Source organism: Diabrotica virgifera, chromosome 5, assembly GCF_917563875.1.
Source record: "Diabrotica virgifera virgifera chromosome 5, PGI_DIABVI_V3a".
Taxonomy (NCBI): domain Eukaryota; kingdom Metazoa; phylum Arthropoda; class Insecta; order Coleoptera; family Chrysomelidae; genus Diabrotica; species Diabrotica virgifera.
This window is the reverse complement of record NC_065447.1, coordinates 252,108,725-252,130,119: the sequence shown is the minus strand read 5'-3', so window position 1 is coordinate 252,130,119 and position 21,395 is coordinate 252,108,725. Positions and strand designations below refer to the sequence as shown.

General features: G+C 33.6%; 1 protein-coding gene across 1 annotated transcript; it reads right to left on the bottom strand.

Moving 5' to 3' along the window:
* Positions 1–2,068: 2,068 nt before the first annotated feature.
* On the bottom strand, positions 2,069–21,371 carry LOC114339834 (recQ-mediated genome instability protein 1). Its single transcript, XM_028290522.2, has 5 exons — positions 20,818–21,371; positions 16,870–17,091; positions 15,416–15,845; positions 9,456–9,789; positions 2,069–2,229 (listed from the first exon to the last, which is right to left on the bottom strand). The coding sequence occupies exons 1-5, from the start codon at positions 21,263–21,265 to the stop codon at positions 2,128–2,130; spliced, it is 1,536 nt and encodes a 511-aa protein (XP_028146323.1). The 5' UTR covers positions 21,266–21,371; the 3' UTR covers positions 2,069–2,127.
* Positions 21,372–21,395: the final 24 nt, after the last annotated feature.

The window sequence follows — 21,395 nt, the reverse complement described above, 5'->3', positions numbered from 1 at the left end:
AATTTAAAATTTGAAAAACGCGAAAATCGCCATTTTCAAGGCTTAATACCTCGATTAAAAATTATTATTATGAATAGCCTGAAGAAATTTTTGACATTGTTTTATTACTAACTATTATTTTAATTAAAAATGAGCTCTAAGCACGTATTGAAGCGGCCGTCCGCGAGAGAGATGTACAATTCATTGGACGTTATAAAAAAATATCGATTGCAAGTCAAAAATACGTTTTAAAAAAATAAAAAAAAATTTTGAGGTTATATGTATTGTACACTCGACCAACGGGTCTATAAAAAATAGATATGTTTTGTAGAAGCCTCATAATTTTTTTAAAATTAATTGCAACTTAACTAAACAAAAAAAAAAACAGAAAAATTGACGTTTTTGTGGGGGCAGGGGGAGGGGGTGGTGGGGTGGGGTGGTGGTGCTAAAATATTCAGTTATTTCAAATTATACATAATCTATTAACAAAACCTTGAGTTGACCCATGTTGCAGTCTATAAATGGAGAAAATCCCCAAAAACCCCCTAAAAAAACAGTTTTCCTGATTGTTAAAGATGGCGCACCTGACGGAAAAATCTGAAAAAATTCAGAGTGATAGCTTTTGATAAAATACACAAAATGCAAAAAAAATTGGACCTGTAGCCCCCTCTAAAAAAGTTATAAGCTTTAAAAAAGTTAAAAAAAATTTTGAGGTTATGTACACTCGACCTATGGGTCCATAAAAAATGGACATGTTTTGTAAAAGCCTCAGCTACACGTGTGAATTTTTTGAAATTTCTATATCAATTGCAACCCAACTAAAAAAAATTAAATCTAATAATCTACGTTTTTGGCTGTGGGGGGAGGGGTAATGGGGGTGGCGAGCTAAAAATCCGCGTTATCTCATTTTTTAGTTGCATAGAACGTAAAAAAATTTAAAAAATTGAATTCTGGGAGTGAGGGCATTTTGCCTATCTTAACCTTTGGAAGTTGAAGAGATTTTAAGTAGTTTTGTTTCTATGAAACTCAGAAAAGTTTCTTTATAATAATTATAAGGCTTTGAAAACTCAAACTAAATTTAATCAATAATTATGTAATAAGTAATAGTATATTATTCAACGAGCATGTAATGATGGCTATTACTCACGTTAATGAAGTTTGCGACACGAGCCGAAGGCGAGTGTCGTTATTCATCAGAGTTAGTAACAGCGATTACATGTGAGTAGAATACTATACTTTTTCCAAGACCTTCTTTTTTTTCATTATTAGAAAAATTATTATACTTTAAAATGAATCGTTCGTTTATTGATAACTACAACAAAAAAAAACTAAAATAAATTTTTATTGCAAAATTTAAGCAAAACTCTTTAAATAAACAGTTTATTGACTATTTCTTTGTTTTATTTCTTTAAGCAACAAGTTTTACAAAATGAAACAAAAAGTTAAGTTTAAATCTGCAAAATTTCAACTACATAATACATCAAAGGAATACCGCTCGGAGATGGAGGGGTTATCAGAAGTTTTGGAGGGAAAAGACAAAAGTTTCTTAAGGGGTCTCCTAGGTTGGGTTGCCCAGGGGCCTCAAGATTATTAATCCGGGACTGCTAAGCAACAATATTTTTGTTTATTTTGTATTATTTTGTATTTTGACAACGACACCCGACTTGGGCGTCGAAACGTTAATAAATTCATTTTTTTGGTAAAATTGTGGCTTATTTCCCATTTAAAATAGTTCATTACCGTTATTAAAGTATTTTATTTGTCTAGCAAATATTTTAATTTATATTTTTGAAGTTATACTTCTTTATATCCTATACTTTTTTTATTTTTTTGAAAGCGGTAAGCTCAAAATTAGTTTGGTGTTTAAAAGAAATTAAAACAAACTGTTTAAAGTACATTTTTTTTTAAGAAATCATATAATAGAAGTATAACTTCTTACGTGCGTACAAAGTACACACACATTCTTATTTTTTATTCTCGGCCCCCTCTCTGGATCCCGCCCTTGCAATAAGCGTCTCTTTGTAAAGACAATGAAGTCGTTGTCTTGTCCTCAGCGAATAAATCTTCAAGACTAGATTTAAAAGAAATATTTAACTTATACAAATATAAACATATTTTATTAAAATTAATAACAACATACCTACTTAATTACAATATTTTTACAAGAACTGGAAATTTTTCTTTGACGTTGACCACTACTTCTAGTACGTTATCTAGATCTGTAAGGCGATTCTTTAAACTATCCAAGGCCTGAAATAAAAGAAAATTAAACTATAAAATTTATTAAGTAATTAATGCCTGGTTGCTCCAACAGATCTTAAGCTCCAGCTTAGCTAAGCTCTACTTATAGATAGGGCCTCCTCGAGTATCACTTACGTTGCAGCATAATTTTAGATTCTTACCTTATTATCAATTATATCTATTATTATATTGAGGTATTCTTATTGTTATATATTATAATTATATTATATTAATTCTTATGATATTCTCGACTTAAGCTTAAGATCTGTTGGTGCAACCGGGCATAAGTATCTTTCTCGTCATTGTTGACATAGTTGCCACCATGGACCAGTGCCGGATTAACCATTAGGCGGACTAGACGGCCGCCTAGGGCGCGGCACTTGATGGGGCCCGCATCCCACACAAATGCATTAATTAATATTGAATTATTTAAGCAGTTATTTAAAAAAAACTTTAAAATGTTAAAAAAATCAAATAGGGCTAACTGAGACAAAAAAGAGAATGGTTAATTTATGATTTCCAATCAAACTCAGTTTTTTGCTTTGTCTTCTGTCAAATAACAGGAAAATACAACCGACTTCAAGACAAATTAAGCAGTTATCTTCAAAGGTATTTTTATATTCCATGTTCTAATCGTTCCCTCAATTTGGTAATCAATTTTGCAAGCAAATTTTGCTTAGAAGCTGCTAATTATTTTGGTATGGTACGTTTTTTTTCAATTTCTACCCACCGATGGGTCTTATAGTCCATTCACTCACGGTAAAATATTGCAAAACCTCCGGATTTTAAAGAACCTTTGGATTTGAAACAAGAGCTTGGATTGACATGAAATTTGGTATAAGCATAGCTAACATGTCAAAGAAAAAAGTGATATTGTGCCAATGTGTGTTTTTGCTCTACGGTTGAGTCCACCCCTTCTCGGGGGTGAAAAAATATACCGTCAAAATACGTCCGGAAGTGGATAAACTGACTAATTCTAAGCAACTTGTGTTCAATAGAGTTTTTTCATCACGTCAATTTCGAATTATTTTCAAGTGAATATCTTCATTTTTCAACAAAAAATAACACGTTTTTAGACGGTTTTTCTAAAAAAAACTCAAAAAGTAAGTATTTTATCGAAAAAATATTCTTATCAAAAATGTAGCTTTTAAAAAATTGAAAAAAAAATGGTGTATGTGTGCAGTCTGTAGACCCAGTAGAAGCAGAGTTGTAGCTAATGAAAAGTAGGTTCTTATTCTGCAAATTCCAGATCGAATATTTCAACGTGAAATAATCAAAAAATGAAGCACTTTTCATGGAAAACTCATCATAACTTGTTTAAAAGTTTAAAAAGGTTGATCCCATTTTTTGGGTAAAAAAAACTGGTGAAAATAACCCCCTAATTAGCATCGCAAATGAAATTAATCCTTACCGCTTCACAAGCTTATTTACTTATGTATTGTTTATATGATCTGTGAGTTTTATCGTTATAAAGTGCTTATTTATAAAAGGGCTGTAGTAGAAAGGGCTTCAACAAGTCACTAATCACGAGCGTATGCATTTTTTTATTTGGTTTAATGCCTCTACAACTAATGGCCATTGCATGGTACAGTGGATTTTTCCAATCAGGTACCTAGTGTAATTGGTAGTGTATGTTGAGTAAATGTCTTGTTACTTAGCAAAGTCGTCATTGTTTTTACAGAGAGACGTTAATTGTATCCGAACGTCTGCGGTCCCTCCGGTGAGTACCGATCCCACAAGGATAGAAACTATTTTCATTTATTAATTTTTAATAAATGAAAAATTCTCTACCCAGGGTATGCAAATTTTGACCAGTCATATCTTAACCAATTTTCATCTTCCAAAAAAGCAAAAATCTGAAATATTCAGAAAAGCAAAACCTACATTTTTTTACTCATCTTTTACTTTACCAAAAGATTTTTGGTACCACTAATAATTTTTAAGTTATTTTGAAAACAAAGACATTTTTTTTTCAAAATTTGTTTTACTTTAAATCCCAATGTTTTGAAATATAAATAAGCACTGTGAACCGGTGAAACTTACAGATCATATAAATAATATACCTACTTACAAGTTTTTTCAAGATTTTCATAAATTTTCAAAATTTTTTGCCAAAAAAAGGTATTAACATTATTTTAAGCTTTACTTGCTTAATTTTAATACTTGAAACTTGTTTAAAACAAACAAAAATAAAACTTTTTTAACACTTTAAAAAAGTTGTGATGATTTTTTTTTCACCGAAAATTGCTTCATTTTTTGGTTATTTACGTTGAAATATTTGATTTGGAATTTGTCGAATAAGCATCTACTTTTCATTAGCTCCAGTTCTGCTTATACTGGGTCTACATACTTCATACATACACCATTTTTTTAAATTTTGTTTAGGTAAGCTATATAAAAACGTGCTTTTTTTGTTGAAAAATGAACATACCTACTCACTCGAAAATTACTTAGAATTAATCAGTTTATCCATTTCCGCACTTATTTTGAATGTATGTTTTTCACCCCCGAAGGGGTGGCACTCATACCCAGAGCAAAATCACATATCGACACAATATCCCTTTTTTCCTTTGGGGTATTAGCTATGGACTATTAATGAGCTGTTGTTGCGAAATGTAAAAAAAAGAAAAATGATCTTTTTTACATTGTCGTATTTATTATTGGAGTAACTACTTCCCAAAACAACATAAATATTTGTAAATTTGTTTTAAGTAAATGGTCGCTATAAAGGGGCCTACTTCTTATGGCCGCCTAGGGCCCCATGATGCCTTAAACCGTCACTGCCATGGACGTATAAACACATATGGACCCAGCAATAAGATACCTTGAACAGTTTGAACACACACTGTTTTGAGGCTGAAGCTTCGATAGAATGTGATGCTTCCTCAATGAGCATAAGCGTGCTTGAATTTTTACTCGTGGGGATAATTATTCAGACGTTAATAATTGGAAGTAGTAATAATTTATAAAAACACGTTCAAAGAATTTACTTAAAAAGAAACAGAGTATAACTATGTCTACTTACAATTTAAAAATGTCTATACTAATTTAATGAACTAATACCTATCTTGTGCAATACATTAATATGAAGGAACCCAATGGTAGGTCTATGAAAGACATCATTTAAAATGTAAACAGTCTTCCTTATCTTATATAATGTAAATAAAGAGTACTTACAAATAAAATGAGATATCGGGATATAAATATTTCGATTTTTTGCAAATGCAACATTGTAGTACGAAGAGAAAATACCCGACGACTGGAAGAAAAGTATAATATGCCCGATCTATAAAAAAGGAGACAAACTCCAGTGCAAAAACTACCGTGGAATCTCTCTACTATGTACAGCATATAAAGTCTTCACGTATATTATAAACCCGCGGCTCCAACCACTAGCAGAAAATATTATTGGAGAGTATCAGACGGGCTTCCGACGGGGAAGATCGACACTGGATAAAATATTTACAGTCAAACGGATCTTGAGCAAATCATGGGAACACGATATCGATGTTCACAACGTGTTTGTAGACTTCAAACAGGCATACGACTCAGTCAAAAGGAACAAACTATACTATATATTGGCTGAATTGGCAATACCACACAAGCTAATAAGACTCATTAAAGCCACAATGGATGAAACTCAGGCATGTGTATGAATACAAAGCCACCGGACACGACATTTTCAAAATTTCGCAGGGACTAAAGCAGGGAGATGGGCTGGCCCCAACATTGTTTAACCTGGCACTGAAGTATACGGTTAGGCAAATGCAAACTGGACGAGGAAACCTACTGACCAAACCAACCGAACGGTTCAACTGACCGCTTATGACGATGATATTAATATTATGAGTAGAACATCAACAGGAGCACAGGAAACATAGGCAGAGTTAAAAACACAAACAAAAATGCTAGGTCTGGAAATTAACGCAGAAAAAGCAAAAATAATGACTCAGACGAGATCAAATATAGTCCCACAAAACATTATACATGAATATTACATTGAAACGGTTGGAAAGTTTACATACCTGGGAGTAGAACTATATGCCGACGGATCAGAAGATGGAGAAATACGGAAGAGAATAATGCAGGCAAACAGAGCTTATTTTGTTCTTACCCATATATTTCGGTCTAAAAATGTCCACCGAAATACAAAGATGAGAATCTATAAAACCTTAATTCGACCAATAGCATGCTATGGCAGTGAAGCATAGGTCTTGAAAGAAACATCCAAAAACAATCTCGACACATTCGAAAGAAAAGTACTGAGGAGAATACTAGGACCTGTGAGGGAAAACGGAATCTTCAGAAGTCGATACAACAACGAACTTTATCAACTTTATAAGGAAGCACCCCTGTCAGACTTCAATAGAATACAAAGATTGCAATGGGCCGGACATGTGATAAGAATGGGAGAGGATAGGCTACCAAAAAGAGCACTGAATGGTAGAATGCAGGGAAAGAGACCGGCTGGAAAGCCAAGAAACCGCTGTGAAGACACAGTAAACAGCGACGCACAAGCCCTTTTAGGAGTCCGTGTATGGAGAAGAGCAGCCACAGACAATAGTAGGGGAGCAAAGTATGCTAAATGTGCAGTCACTCGAGCGCTTTGGGGACCTATTGGGTTGTAAAGAGTAGGTCCTAAAACTAAAAAAAGTTAAGTAAAGTTTTCCATTTTAGTGGGCGCTTGCCATTTTTTAATTTAATTTTCCATTTCCAACAATCGTTTTTTCCGATTAAAGCGACATCTATCCATAATTCGAAAAAATGTTTAGAATAAAAGTTACTTATTTTTACGTAAGGAATCCAAATCTGCAATAAAAAATGAGGGTTCCTATTTAAGATTTTAAAGTAACCCCCCACCCCACATCCATGGGGGGTCGTATTTGGTGTCTTTCGACAGATTTTTCAAAAATATTGAATAAGTGTATTTTACAGTTTTTCGATCTGATGTTCATTTCGCGAAATATCGCGGGATTCGTATTAAAAATATTAAATTTACCCCCCACCCCTCTCCGTGAGAAGTCGTGTTTGGTATCATTCGATAGATTTTTAAAAAATATTGAGCATGTATTTTTTAGTTTTTCGATCTGTCATTTATTTCGCGAAATATTCGCTTTTTTCTTGTGAAACTTTGGGACTCACCCATTTCCTTACGCCCGGCTCAAATCGTCAGATTTTTTAAATATACACTCTTTTGCATGTACTTAATCTACCTTATCTTAATCTGACAATTTCGAGCTTTTTTAAGGGTAGATTTTTTTTCGGGCCCCCCTTAACGAACTCCCCTGTGTTAAGAGCCAATATATAGTAGAGGTACATCTGCAGGGTACCAGGTCTCTCACCATATGCTAATCTGACGCGCTCGAGTGACTGCAAAAATCCCCGCTTGGGCTCCCCTACCACAAGCAAGGGTGGAGGCAAAAAATAAAGGAGCCAAGGCTCAATTTGGACTGTAGTGCCGTAGAAGAAGAAGAAGAAGAACCTTGTAGCACTATTATTATGGTATGTTTATTTCAGTTTTCACAAATATCACTCAAAATAGAGCCAAAATAGCGAAAAACAACTTCATCATTTACCTTAAAAAGTAAACAAATATGGAACAGCATTTGAAGTTTGACATGGACGTTTGTCAGACAGAGAAATGTAAACACCGTTACCACTAATAAATAGTTTTCAGTGCTTCTACATATAAAATAATTGGTTGATATCTATTCTTCAATGATATGAACACTTGATATTTTAATTACAATTCAATATGTAAATTAATATAACTGAAAAATTATTATTTTAGTTTGATAGCATCTGTAGAGTATAAAATAAGGAGTAACATTTCCAGCGATACGCGAATAAGAAATTTTAATAAAAAAACGTGACAACATGTGAAGGTGCTTAAATTGTGACCTATTCAAATAATTTTGGCTTCACAATTTTATGTAAATAACTGAGTCCATCTGTGTTTATACGTCCATGGTTCCCACAATTTTAGAACAAAAACAATTTTAACTGAAGTCATGTGTATTGGAGGAACAAAGTAGTCCATTACATTAGACGATGGAGTAGAAATTAAACACTGCGATGAATACAAGTACCTGGGCATGAAGATAACTCAAGATGGAGCACTCGATGTCGAAAAAACAGAGACATACAGGGTAGAAAAGCTATATCCATGATGAACGGCATTCTGTGGGACCAAACAATATCTAAAGCGAACAAATAGCTCATATGCAATACCATACTTAAAAGTGTAATCACATATGGCAGTGAAGTTTGGCCAATGAAACAAAGAACAGAGAAAATGTTACTAGGAACGTAAATGGACTTCTGCAGAAGAGCAGCTGGCAAATCAAGAAGAGATCGGATACCAAATGAGAGAATACGAGAAATGATGAGAGTCACACATACAATAAATTGATGACAAAAACAAAACAACTAATATGTTATGGCCATGCACAGAGAATGCCATATGACAGGATCCCGAAACAAATTTTGACGTGGTAACCACAAGGGAGAAGAAAAAGAGGAAGGCCGAGAAGAAGCTGGAGGAAGGAAATTGAAAAAGAACTAGAGGAAAGAGAAATCCCTCCAGGTCTATGGTTAAACAGAGAAGAATGGCGGTTAGGAGTCTGAATGCGTCGAAGAACGCTGTAACCCGATAGTAGTAGTAGTACAATTCCAAATTCTGTTCAGAGACTTCGAAAAACAAGAAAAACCTGAAGTCAATCTTTAGAACGTCGTTGTCACAATATAATCGATTTTTTTGGGGCCAGACCCCTTGTAAAGGATTTATATTAGCATCCAAAAAATAAGAGTTAATCCATATCGATTTAATCTTTAAAAGTCTTAAGCAAATATTATTTACATGCATTGTTTGGATTTCGTAAATGGGTAGGCCACGCATTTTGAAAACACCGAAGTCAGCAATTATTATATTGCTATTAGTAATTCACGGTCACATTTAAGTATGGTCAATCATAACAAACAATCAGGATTTATTTATAGATACGTAGAAAGTAAAGAAAAAGATTATTCATTATTCAGAAACCGACGTGGTTAGAGTAGAGACGGTATCCATCCCGACACCAACTAGTTACTGTCGTACATGGTGACTTACTTAAATAAATATATTTCGGTAATTAGTGTTTCAACTTAATCAACCCCATCATCGGGGGTTGCTACCCCCGTACCACCATACCCTCGCCTAATATAAGATAAAAAAATAACCCACATACACTTACCCCTAATACTTTATTCTTCGCCTCCACATTACTTCGTAACCACTCTTCCCTGAGGCCCATAAATTCTTGCACTGAACAACCGATCAGGTCTGAAACAACATCGGAATGGAATTTCAAAGCTACTGCAGCACCTTCATCTTCCACTTCAGCAACCAAATGGAAATTGTCCTCTACTACTGTCATTTTTTCGGTTATCTTTTTGAATTTAGCTCTAATTTTGAATTTTCCGTTAGAAACATTCGGAATGGTTTTAACCAGCTTTTCAACTGACCATACCACTGGTGCGGTTGCACTGGCAGTGGGTGTTCCTATTTTATCAAACTGTTGAGTAGTGCTAGAAACAAAATATAGTGCAGAGATAGAAAGATTAGATAAACAACATGACAGATTTAACATATACAGAGAAATTAAAGAAACAGCTGGCATATTCGCTCTGTGCATGACTGACGCGACACCTAGCGTAGTCGCCTGACATTTTTGGTGACTACAATTTGACGTAAAGAATATGATACACATATGACGTTAATGTGTAATATTATTTACCATTTTTGATAAAATTTGTTAAACGAACAAGTGTGTTCGCGGAGACAGTCCGGGACTAGTCCACAACAAGTAGTCCAGAAAGCATCCGCTAGGAAAATTATTCTAATTCAGATTTTTTGCACAATCTTACTCAAAAAGGACCCCTTTTAACAAATTTGCATGTTGCCAGGACCAAAAGTTGGTCAAAAATTTTTTAAAGTTTTTTTTTTGTTTTTTTCCTAAAATTATTTTTTTGCATGGAACAAAGTTTTTTTAGTTTTTTTGGATCATTCCAAACAGAAAAGGTCTTTAGTGACTTTTCTCTAAAGTTGATAGTTCTTGACACATAAGCGATTAAAAATTGAAAAATTGCGAAATCGGCCATTTTTAACCCTCAAAAACTATATGAAAAACTGAAAATTTGAATGTTGCCAAGGTAGGTAGATATTCTTTAAAAAACGATTGATGAAATCCCGAAGAGTTTTTTGCAATACAATATTCAAAACTCCTTTGTTTTTTAATTGCTAATCAAGTCTGCGCGACACTATTTTTCACCGTTGCATGTGCATACAGTATGGTGTAAATGCAAGGAATAAATTCGTTATTTCGTAAACTGTCGACTTTAGGGAAAAATCCCGAAACAGGTCGATTTTTATTTTTAAGTTATGATATTGTGGCATATATGGTATACTAGTGACGTCATCCATCTGGGCGTGATGACGTAATCGATGATTTTTTTTAAATGAGAATAGGGGTCGTGTGCTAGCTCATTTGAAAGATTCTTCAATTCTCTATTCAATAATATAAACATTTAAATAATTATTTATACATTCTTTTTTTTTGTCAAATAATTTAATTTAATAAAAATTTTTTGGGCACCCTGTATAAATAATTATGTAAATGTTTCTATTACTGGATAGAGAATTGAAGACCTTTCAAATGAGCTAGCACACGACCCCTATTCTCATTTAAAAAAATCATCGATTACGTCATCACGCCCAGATGGATGACGTCACTAGTATACCATATATGCCACAATATCATAACTTAAAAATAAAAATCGACCTGTTTTGGGATTCTTCCTTAAAGTCGACGGTTTACGAAATAACGAATTTACTCCTTGCATTTACACCATACTGTTGTATACACATGCAACGGTGGAAAATAGTTTGGTGCAGGCTTGATTAGCAATTAAAAAACAAAGGAGTTTTGAATATTGTATTGCAAAAAACTCTTCGGGATTTCATTAATCGATGTTTAAAGAATATCTACGTACCTTGGCAACATTCAAATTTTCAGTTTTTCATATAGTTTTTGAGGGTTAAAAATGGTCGATTTCGCAATTTTTCAATTTTTAATCGCTTATATGTCAAAAACTATCAACTTTAGAGAAAAGTCACTAAAGACCTTTTCTGTTTGGAATGATCCAAAAAACCTAAAAAAACTTTGTTCCATGAAAAAAAATAATTTTAGGAAAAAAAAAACGTTTAAAAAATTTTTGACCAACTTTTGGTCCTGGAAACATGCAAATTTGTTAAAAGGGGTACTTTTTGAGTAAGATTTTGCAAAAAATCGAATTAGAATAATTTTCCTAGCGGATGCGCAGTGGCTTTCTGGACTAAAGTGGAGCATGCACACTTTAAAATAATATAAATAATACCAAGTAAAATTTAATAAAAGATGTTTGTCCTGGTAAAAGGTATATTAGTTTAAAAGCCCCTATAGGGCTACAAACATAGAAACAAAACGTTTTCGCTCTGTAACAAGAGCATCATCAGTGTTACAAGAACATGGTGAGCCACCCAAAAATACAAAGGTTAAAACCTTTTTAAAATAGACTAAAAGTCTTATATAAATGTAAACATCGTAAAATCCAAAGGATGGATATAATTCCTATGGATGTGGCTTTAGGGCAACATATGACTCCCACACGTGGTAAGTGGGTTACTGTAGCCCTATAGGTGCTTTTTAAACTAATATACCTTTTACCAGGACAAAATGTTTTTATTAAATTTTACTTGTACCTAATTAATTGTATACAGCCAGCTATAGGAAATTCTTCCTGATGGATTTTTATAAATAATACCGTTGATAGATAAATATAAAAGGTATATTTATACAAGATATATTAATTAGTTATTAATTATTAATATACTGGTTTATTTATCAATAAACTTTAATACATTAAATAAATGTAATATGGAATTGAAGACTATAGGACCATAAGCCTAATGAGCTATGTGCCTAAGCTGTTTTTAAAAGGCATCCACAATAGAATTTACCGAAAATGCGAAGAACAAATTGCGCCCAATTGGTTTGGATTTGTGAACGCTGTTGGTACGAGGGAAGCTTTATTTAGCGTGCAGGTGTTGTTTCAGAAATGTAGAGATGTCAGCTGTGATGTTTTTGCATGCCTGATTGACTACAAGAAGGCGTTCGATAGAGTCCGACATGATCAAATGATGGAAGTGCTGAAGAGGACAGGGACTGACGGAAGAGACCTAAAAATAATAGCTAGCCTGTATTGGAATCAATCAGCAGTGCTCAGAATAGATGGAGAATATACAGATCAGGTCAACTTTTTAAGGGGAGTGAGACAGGGATGCATAATTTCACCGCTGATATTCAATCTGTACTCAGAGCACATTTTTTGAAGAGGCTCTAAAAGATATTGATGAAGGCATCTCAATAAATGGAGGCATCTCAGTAACCTGCGGTATGCAGATGATACAACAGTGTTTTCCAATACCATAAAAGGGCTGCAAAACTTAATGAATAAGATAACAGAAACAAGCAGAACATATGGACTACATATAAACACCAGTAAAACCAAGCTAATGATCATCAGCAAGCAAAACATAACTGGAGCAAATCTGTATGTTAACCAAATGAGAATTACAATACTCCATTACTTCATACTTCATTCTGCCTCCATATTGCAAAATGTAGTACCTACTGGCACTTTAATTTATCTGTTTTGTCCCTTGTTCAGTGTTTAGTTAGATGTTAATTTAAGTTTGCCAACAAATTATTTATTTTAATTAAATGACATTCGAGGATACCTTCTTTTATTGACGAAATGCCCCTGAGGATGCTCTAGATAGCGAAAGTATACTTGGGCAAGATTTAATAAATTCAGTGCTCGATATCTGCCTTTTGACTTTTAAAATTCAAATGAGAATTGACTGTGTCTCACAATACAACCACTTATGAACTATAATCAATGAGTCCTGAGTATGATCAATACTCATGAGATTAGATGTCGCATCAGAAAGACCTCACCCTAAAAACAAAAATGAGGCTCCTTAAATTTTACGTGTACTCAGTGCTTCTATACGGAGTAGAAACGTGGACATTGAAGGCAGAAACTCTATCGAAACTTCAGGCTTTTGAGCTATGGTTGTACAGAAGGATCCTGAAGGTACCATGGACAGGCAAAGTTACCAATGAAGAAGTACTACGAAGGATGAACACAACCGCAGATTTAGTCAACATCGTTAAGGGCCGTAAACTGCAGTACTTGGGACATATAAGGAGAAATCAAGGCAGATACGAGCTACTACAATGCATTTTACAAGGTAAAATTGAAGGAAAAAGGGCCCCAGGACGAAGAAGAATATCCTGGCTTGCTAACCTGAGAGCATGGTCTAGAAAGACCTTAACACAACTATTCCGTATGGCATATAGTAACCAACAAAGTCATCATAGCCAGTATGATCGCCAACGTTCGGAACGGACAGGCACCCTAAGAAGAAGAATATGGAATTAAAGTTCGCATGCGTTGTCGTGGACTAAAAGTCACCGACAGGGCCTACAAATGAACATATTGAAACTGACATTACAAAAATTCGCCAAAATTGTCACATTTCGCCGCTACGGGACGCTGGCATAGTTTCGTGTATCCCCACCATGGTCACACACGGAGAGAATACAAAAAAGAGGTATTGGAAACATAATGGACAAATACAACAAAATAATTGAAAGTGCAGAGAAACTATAATGATGGGAAGAATAGGTATATAAAAGAGCTATTTGAAGATTATGAAAGATATATAAAAAAACAAGGGAGATATACAACAATGTACAAACTACAGGGCTATAAAACTGCTTAGCCACACCATGAAAATATGGGAAAGAGTAATTGATAGACAGATACGTGAAGAAACCAAAATATCCGGTAATTAATTTGGCTTTATGCAGGGCAGATCAACAACAGATGCAATTTTCATTATAAGGCAGTTGATGGAAAAATTCAGGAGTAAAAAAACAAACGCTCATATGGTATTCATTGATCTTGAGAAAACATATGATAGAGTTCCTCGAGAGATTCTGTGGTGGGCACTCAATAAGAAAGGAGTCCCTGGTGAATATGTAAAGATTGTGAGGGATATGTATGAGGGAGTAACGACTAGTGTTAGGACAGGTGTGGGAGAGACTGATAAATTTCATGTGAAAGTAAGATTGAGATTCACAGCGAAACTAAAGGGTAACATTCCATGGTGCTTAATATATGCTGATGATGTCGTGTTAGTAGGAAATAGTGAAAGAGACTTAAAACAAAAACTGGAACAGTGGAGGCAAGCTCTGGAGGAAAAAGGTTTAAAACTTAGTAGGACAATGACAGAGTATTTGCAATGTTAATTTAAAGATGGAGTTACTACAAATAAAATGGTATCTTTGGATGGTGAACTGATTGTAAAAAGCAATAGTTTTAAGTACCTGGGATCGGTATTACAGAGTAATGTAGAAATAGATGAAGATGCATGCAGTAGAATTAGGGCTGGATGGATGAAGTGGAAGGAAGTGAGTGGTGTGTTGTGTGACAGGAAAATTCCAATGAAGTTGAAGGGAAAATTCAATAAAACAGCCATAAGACCGCCTATGATGTACGGAACTGAATGTTGGGCAGTGAAAAAGAAAGAGGAACAACGAATGCATGTGGCGGAAATGAGAATGCTTAGATGACTGAGTGGAGTGACAAAAAAGGATAAAATTAAAAATGAGTATATTAGGGGAAGTCTAGGTGTGGCACCAAGCACCAATTGATGCCAAAATGAAAGAGCATAGGTTGAGATGGTTTGGTCATGTTCAACGTCGCGTCTCCCAATACGAAGAATTGCTGAAGTACAGATTCCTGGAAGGAGTAGGAGAGTAAGACCAAAGAAGACCTGGGGGAGACGATAAGGCAGGACATGTTGGTAAAGGGGATTAATATTGATATGACCCAAGATACAATTGTATGGAGAAATGCAATTAGGGAAGCCGACCCCGCATAGTGATAAGGCAAAGAGAATGATGATGATTTGAAGATTATGAAAGAATGGAGACAATAAAACCAAAAGGTAGAAATGGACCTACAATTTGATGAACAATTTGATACAATGAACTGAATGGATATACTAGTAGAATTATTATTCAACGAAATTTACTAAACTTACCTCACACTGATAGTTTTTTCATCTATAATATCAGATATATTAATAATACTTTTAGAATGACTCAAATTGGATACAACATTCTTACTAGTGGAAGGTTTCAGAGTACTAGGTATATCGATAGTATCAAAATCTAAATCATCCTCAAACAAATCAGGTGTTTTGCTTTTAGATTTTTCAGTTATACTAACATCTTCAAAATCTCTTTCTGCCTCCATGAGCATTTCAATTTCGGTATCTATTTGGAAATCATCATCAAAATCGTCAACGTTCTGGAACTGTGGTGGGGCTGTGTTTGGTTTTGGTGTACTGCTTAGATGAGTATTTAAATTTCTATTGCTATCAAACTGATTGTTTATTCTCTGATTTTGAAGTACAGTATTATTTATCACATTGTTCTGGGTAGTTCTGTTTTGGGTTGTGGAGGTAAAGTCTGAAAGTATTATCAAATCAAAAATAATCCATTTCATGTCACCAAATATTTATAAAGTGCTTGCTGCATGAACAACGAAAAACTCTAGAAGAAATACAGTAGACTCCCTCTATAACGAGAACTGAAATGGCAGACTAATTACCTCGTTATATCAGACAACAATAATATTGAAATGTTTTGATGCCTCTTATGTAGGTAGTTTATTAGGTGTAGATGGTTGACCTGAACAATGAGACTTAGCCATCGTAAATTGTAAATTTCCTACAATATTCAATATTGGTCGATAGATAAATATTAAGAAGTTTATTACAGGCGGTGGAGTTTATTACAGCACTGGCCTCGGAAATAACAGAGATGTTGGGCATTTCTATACACAGGCAGTTGGGGTATTTATTTATAGTCATTACTGCGCTACAAACAGGTAAAGAAACATATTCTTCGATTTCATTTTTTCTCGTTATAACAAAATATGCCTCATTATAGAGGTGTTATAGTTCAATAGTAATTTCATGGGACATCTAGTGTACCTCGTTATAAGCGGAACCTCGTAATATCCGTGTTCGTTATAGAGAGAGTCCACTGTAATTTACAAAAGATCCAAACTGCATATCAGTTATTAAGAGCATAGACACAAAATTTCGGGCCAATTCTTTGTAAATGCATTTATTTTTTTTAATCCTGAAAAAACTGATAAATATTTTTGAAAAATTTAAACGCAGCATTAAAGATTACATTATTACCAAGGCCCGAAAATCCCTTAAAATAAACAAAAAGTTTCTTTTGAATGAGATATTTGAAATTAAAAATCACACTCAATTTTCTCTTATTTTTCACCCCTGTAACTTATCATAATAAACATTATAAAAGTTTTCAGGGACTTTTGGCACTCGATAATAATATCTTTCATCCTGCGATTAAAATTTTCAAAAATACTTATTAGTTTTCTCAGGATTCGAAAAAATGAATGCATTTAAAAAACATTGGTTTGAAATTTTGCGCCTATGCTTTTAAGAACAATGCCTACCTGTTTCATTGAATATATTCGTATCAGCAGTCAAAATACTTTCTTTAATGATTTGGGGATGTTCATTCAATGGCTGATTTAAACTTTTGGCTAGAATATTTTCAGCAGCATTAGAAACGAGTAAAGTATCCACTTCACCCCCAATAATTTTTACGTGTCTATCTTCTAACATCAGTCTTCCTCTCCTTACCTCAATTGGTCCCATTAGCCTTATTTTTATACCTAAAAGAATCAATAATAGATATGATTTCTTGCAACACTGGCAAAAGTTCTCATGATAGAAATAAATAATTTTCTAAAACAATTCAATATCTTGTCAGATAAACAATTTGGTTTCTGTGAGGGCAAATCAACAGGGTAGGCAAAAACCAAGGTTTTTTCATAAAAACCAAAATAACCAGGTTATTTGTTTAAACCAGGTTTATTTGATACAAAGTATCATAAGTCTAAATACGTTAAAAATGAATAGTGATGTTAGAAGAGAATACCTATTCTCAAGAGAATATTCTCGAGAACGAGAATATTTTCGAGAATATTCTCGGCCAGAAAATTCTCTCGCGAATATTCTCCGCAAAAATTTTCTATATTTTCAAAAATCGAAACAAAAATAAAAACTAGTACGGGCAAATTATTGATTTAAAAAATATGTAGGTATATTGTTTTTGCCAATCCCATGAACCACTAGCAAGGGTGTTTACAGTGTCAATATTTATTATTTTGGTGCAATATTAACGTGCAAATATTTAGAATGGTGTTTATTTCAGCAGAGAAGAACAAGTTGAGGAAACTGAGTTTGTAGATAATTTAGCAACTTTAAAATATGGTGATGAGTCGGCTGAAATAATGGCAGATTTGGCACTTTATCTTTGGTCTAAGGAGGGATTTTTTGGAAAACCATACGTTGTAAAATCAATTGAAAAACTAGACTTAATCATATGGTGAAAAGGTACATGTTTTGGAACAAAATTAACTAAAATAGTAGTTGATATATTAAGCATGCCTTCATCCAGTGCAGCGACTGAAAGAATTTCAGTACTTATGTTTTTTTATCCACTCCTCTAAAAGAAAGCGGCTCACTGCTGCACGGGCTCGTAAGGTAACTTTTATTGCTCACAATTTAAAATTCTGAGCTGGTCACTCGTGAAAAACAAAATCCCACAACTCATCAGTACATTGAAATGCAGATTGTAGATGACTAGGATGAGCTAATGATAGAAATAGATTCTGAATCTGAGGTCTCATCTTTTATCATACCCCATCGATTATTTGTTTTTAAGAAGAAAATTTAATTTTTTTATCATAGAAATTTTGTGTTTTCTGTTGTTTTTGTATTTTTTTTATATACAAAGAACACTGTTGTTTCGTCTCATAATTTTGTATATAAGATAATGATTTTTAAAAAAAAATTTTAAAATTTTTTTCATTTTCAACAATATTCTTAAGTGCGTCATGAGGTTCATTCTCAAAAAATTCTCCTAATCGAGAATATTCTCCGATTTTTCATTCTCGAGAATTTTCCAACACTAAAAATGAATAAATTATTTTATAAAATAATGGTAATAAACAATGAAAAAAATGATTCAATGCCTGGTTGCACCAACAGATCTTAAGCTCCAGCTTAGCTAAGCTCTACTTATAAATAGGGCCCCTTGAGTATCACTTGCGTTGCACCATAATTTTAGATTCTTACCTTATTATCAATTATATCTATTATTATATTATGGTATTCTTATTGTAATATATTATAATTATACTATATTAATTCTTATGATATTCTCGACTTAAGCTTAAGATCTTATTAATTAAGGGCATAAGACAACTTTTATTTTTATTTAGACACACACACAAAATTAAAATAACAAAAAAACATCTTCAAACGTATCAAAACATATTCAAAATAGCTAAGTTCGAAAGTAAAATATAGAATTTATTTATCTTAATTTTTTTCATTTGTGACAGCTGTATAAAAAACTTTAAATAAAAACACCAGTTTGGAGGCTCAATAAAAAAACCAGGTTTTTTTCTTAAAAAACCAGTTGATTTAAACCATGGTTTAAACCAAAATTTTAAGTATGTTGGTTGTTGGTTTAAACCTGCCAACCCTGCAAATCAACACAAGATGCTATTGTGTTTCTAACTGGTAAATTAGCAAAAGCAATTGACCTGCTAGTGTATCTTTGTTGATTTTGCTAAAGCCTTCAATGCAGTTATTAGCCAGATATAACAGATATAGGTAGCAGATGACAAAAAATATTTTATCTTCACCTGTTTACTTAGATAATAGGGAACTTGCATAAAATTTTAAATTCGAAAAAAATGGTATAAATCACAACACAACATAATTTAGAATCTGTATTAAAAATAAAGTTTTGTTTGTCTTTCGTTTGGCCCCTAAAGATGACTAAAAATTCAACTTATACCAGCCACCCCAAAACGTGTCGTGACATCACAGGGATGTGTGTTTACATTCTACACCAATTGTATATATAATTTTAAATTAGACATTATAAACGTCAGTAGAAAATACAGTTATGTGATGTTACAAATGTTTTTGATCGTTTGAACTATTCATAGAAAATTTGTACTTTTACAAAATGGTTTTATTTTCAATAGTAAACCTTCTTTCCTTTCCTTCAAAAACTGTATCAAACTGCAATCTCAACAAACTGGTATATTTTATTACCATTAGAATATAAATATTTTTCCTTTATTCCCCAACGACGATCTGGCTAAATACCAAAGTAGGTGGAGGCCAACAAACTAAAGAAGAAGAAGAATATATGTAAATATAACCATAAACTGAACCACATAAAACTCTGTGACGTCACGGGTCGTTTGAACTATTTTAAGATAAAGAAGACTTTAAATTTGTACTTCTGTTATAGAAGTACATAGAGCTGAAGTTTATGAAGTAAAAGATCATAATTCATCCTATCAAAGGCCTTTGCAAAATCAGTATATATGGCATCCACCTGATGCCATATCAGGTGATAAAATCTTCTTCTCAACAGCTGAAATAATGTTCATTTGGGAATGAAAATAATACCACTGGTCTGGAGCATTGAGGCGGGGTGGAGTGATTCCTGCTTACGGGAGTTAATCCTCCTCGCCTCAATGAATTGTATCACCCGAATGTCATTCTCTAGGGGTGAGCAAGTCTCTCAGGCTGGGTTAAATCACTATGCTTGCTTGCTTGTACTATGTTTTTTTGCCTTTCAGAATTCTTTCCTCTGTTCTCTCTTTTCCAGTTTTCCCTATTTTTACTCTAAAGTAGCTAAAGGTGGATACAGTTTCAAATTTATGGTTCTGTTATTAGATATTTCTGAGTTGTTGTATTTGTGTTGTCCTTCTGAATATAGAAATCTGCTGAGAAGCAAGACTTCAAGTAAGAGAACAAAGATCAAACCTATATAAGACCTGTTGTTACATATGGGATGGAAACAACAAACAACAATTAACAAGAAAGAGGAAGATAGCCTTCTGAAATTTGAAAGAAAAATAATGAGAACAATACTGGGCCACAATGTAACAAGAGAGGGAGAAATAAGAATGAAAACAAATGCCGAAAATTGAAGATGTACCTATTAAAGAGAGAAAATATAGTCAGATACATAAAATTTCTTCGCTTAGAATGGATAGGATATACAGAGACGCCCACAATCAGATATGTTGAGAAGAATATCTATCTGGACACCAGTATAGCCCAGGTGTAGAGGAAGACCTAGAAGAAGATGGCTAGATGATGTAGAAGAAAGACTGAAAAGTTCAGTACAAGGACAGGAAGAACAGGAAAAGAGTCACAACAGCAGCAAAAACACAGCAAGCTATAAATGACAGAAGAGTAATCCACCTCGTCCAAGAATAGGATTTTGAACACGATGCCGTTAGCTATAATCCCTAAGGATTGAAATGCTTAATAAATGAATGAATGAGTTGTACTATACACACCTGGAGAAAGATTAAGATTCAAACACTCTACTGGTTTGTACTCCACAGCTATAACTTCCTGTACACCATCAGTTAAAGTGAGTTGAAGAACTCTCTTAGAATTCTCAGATTCCTGTTCAAGGTTCTTCGGTATACCATTTCTGATTCTCTGCAGTTGGAAGTATTTAGGTTTCGAAATATCAACAACTTGCATTAACTGTAAGGAATATTTTCCTTGAAGAATATATTTTAGTTTGGAGGCTAGATCTGGTGGAAGACAGGGTATTTCTACGTCCCTTAAATCTAAGAGCAACCACTGTTCAAAAACATTCATTTGCAAGTCTTTTAAAGTGTAATTTGGTGGGAGGTTTTCTTCCTTGCACCACTGTATACAACTCTCTAGCCATTCTCGAGATAGGTGGACTTGGGAAGCTTTAAAAAATGATTCAACATTTAATAATTCCTCCATAAATTAACAACTTTTGAACTTTTTAAACTCTAAACTTTTAGGTTCATAGCCTAAAAAAGAAGAAGTTTTACTTTTAGGTTAAAATAAACTTTCCGGTATGGAGATGGGCATATATTTTAATAAGTGTTAC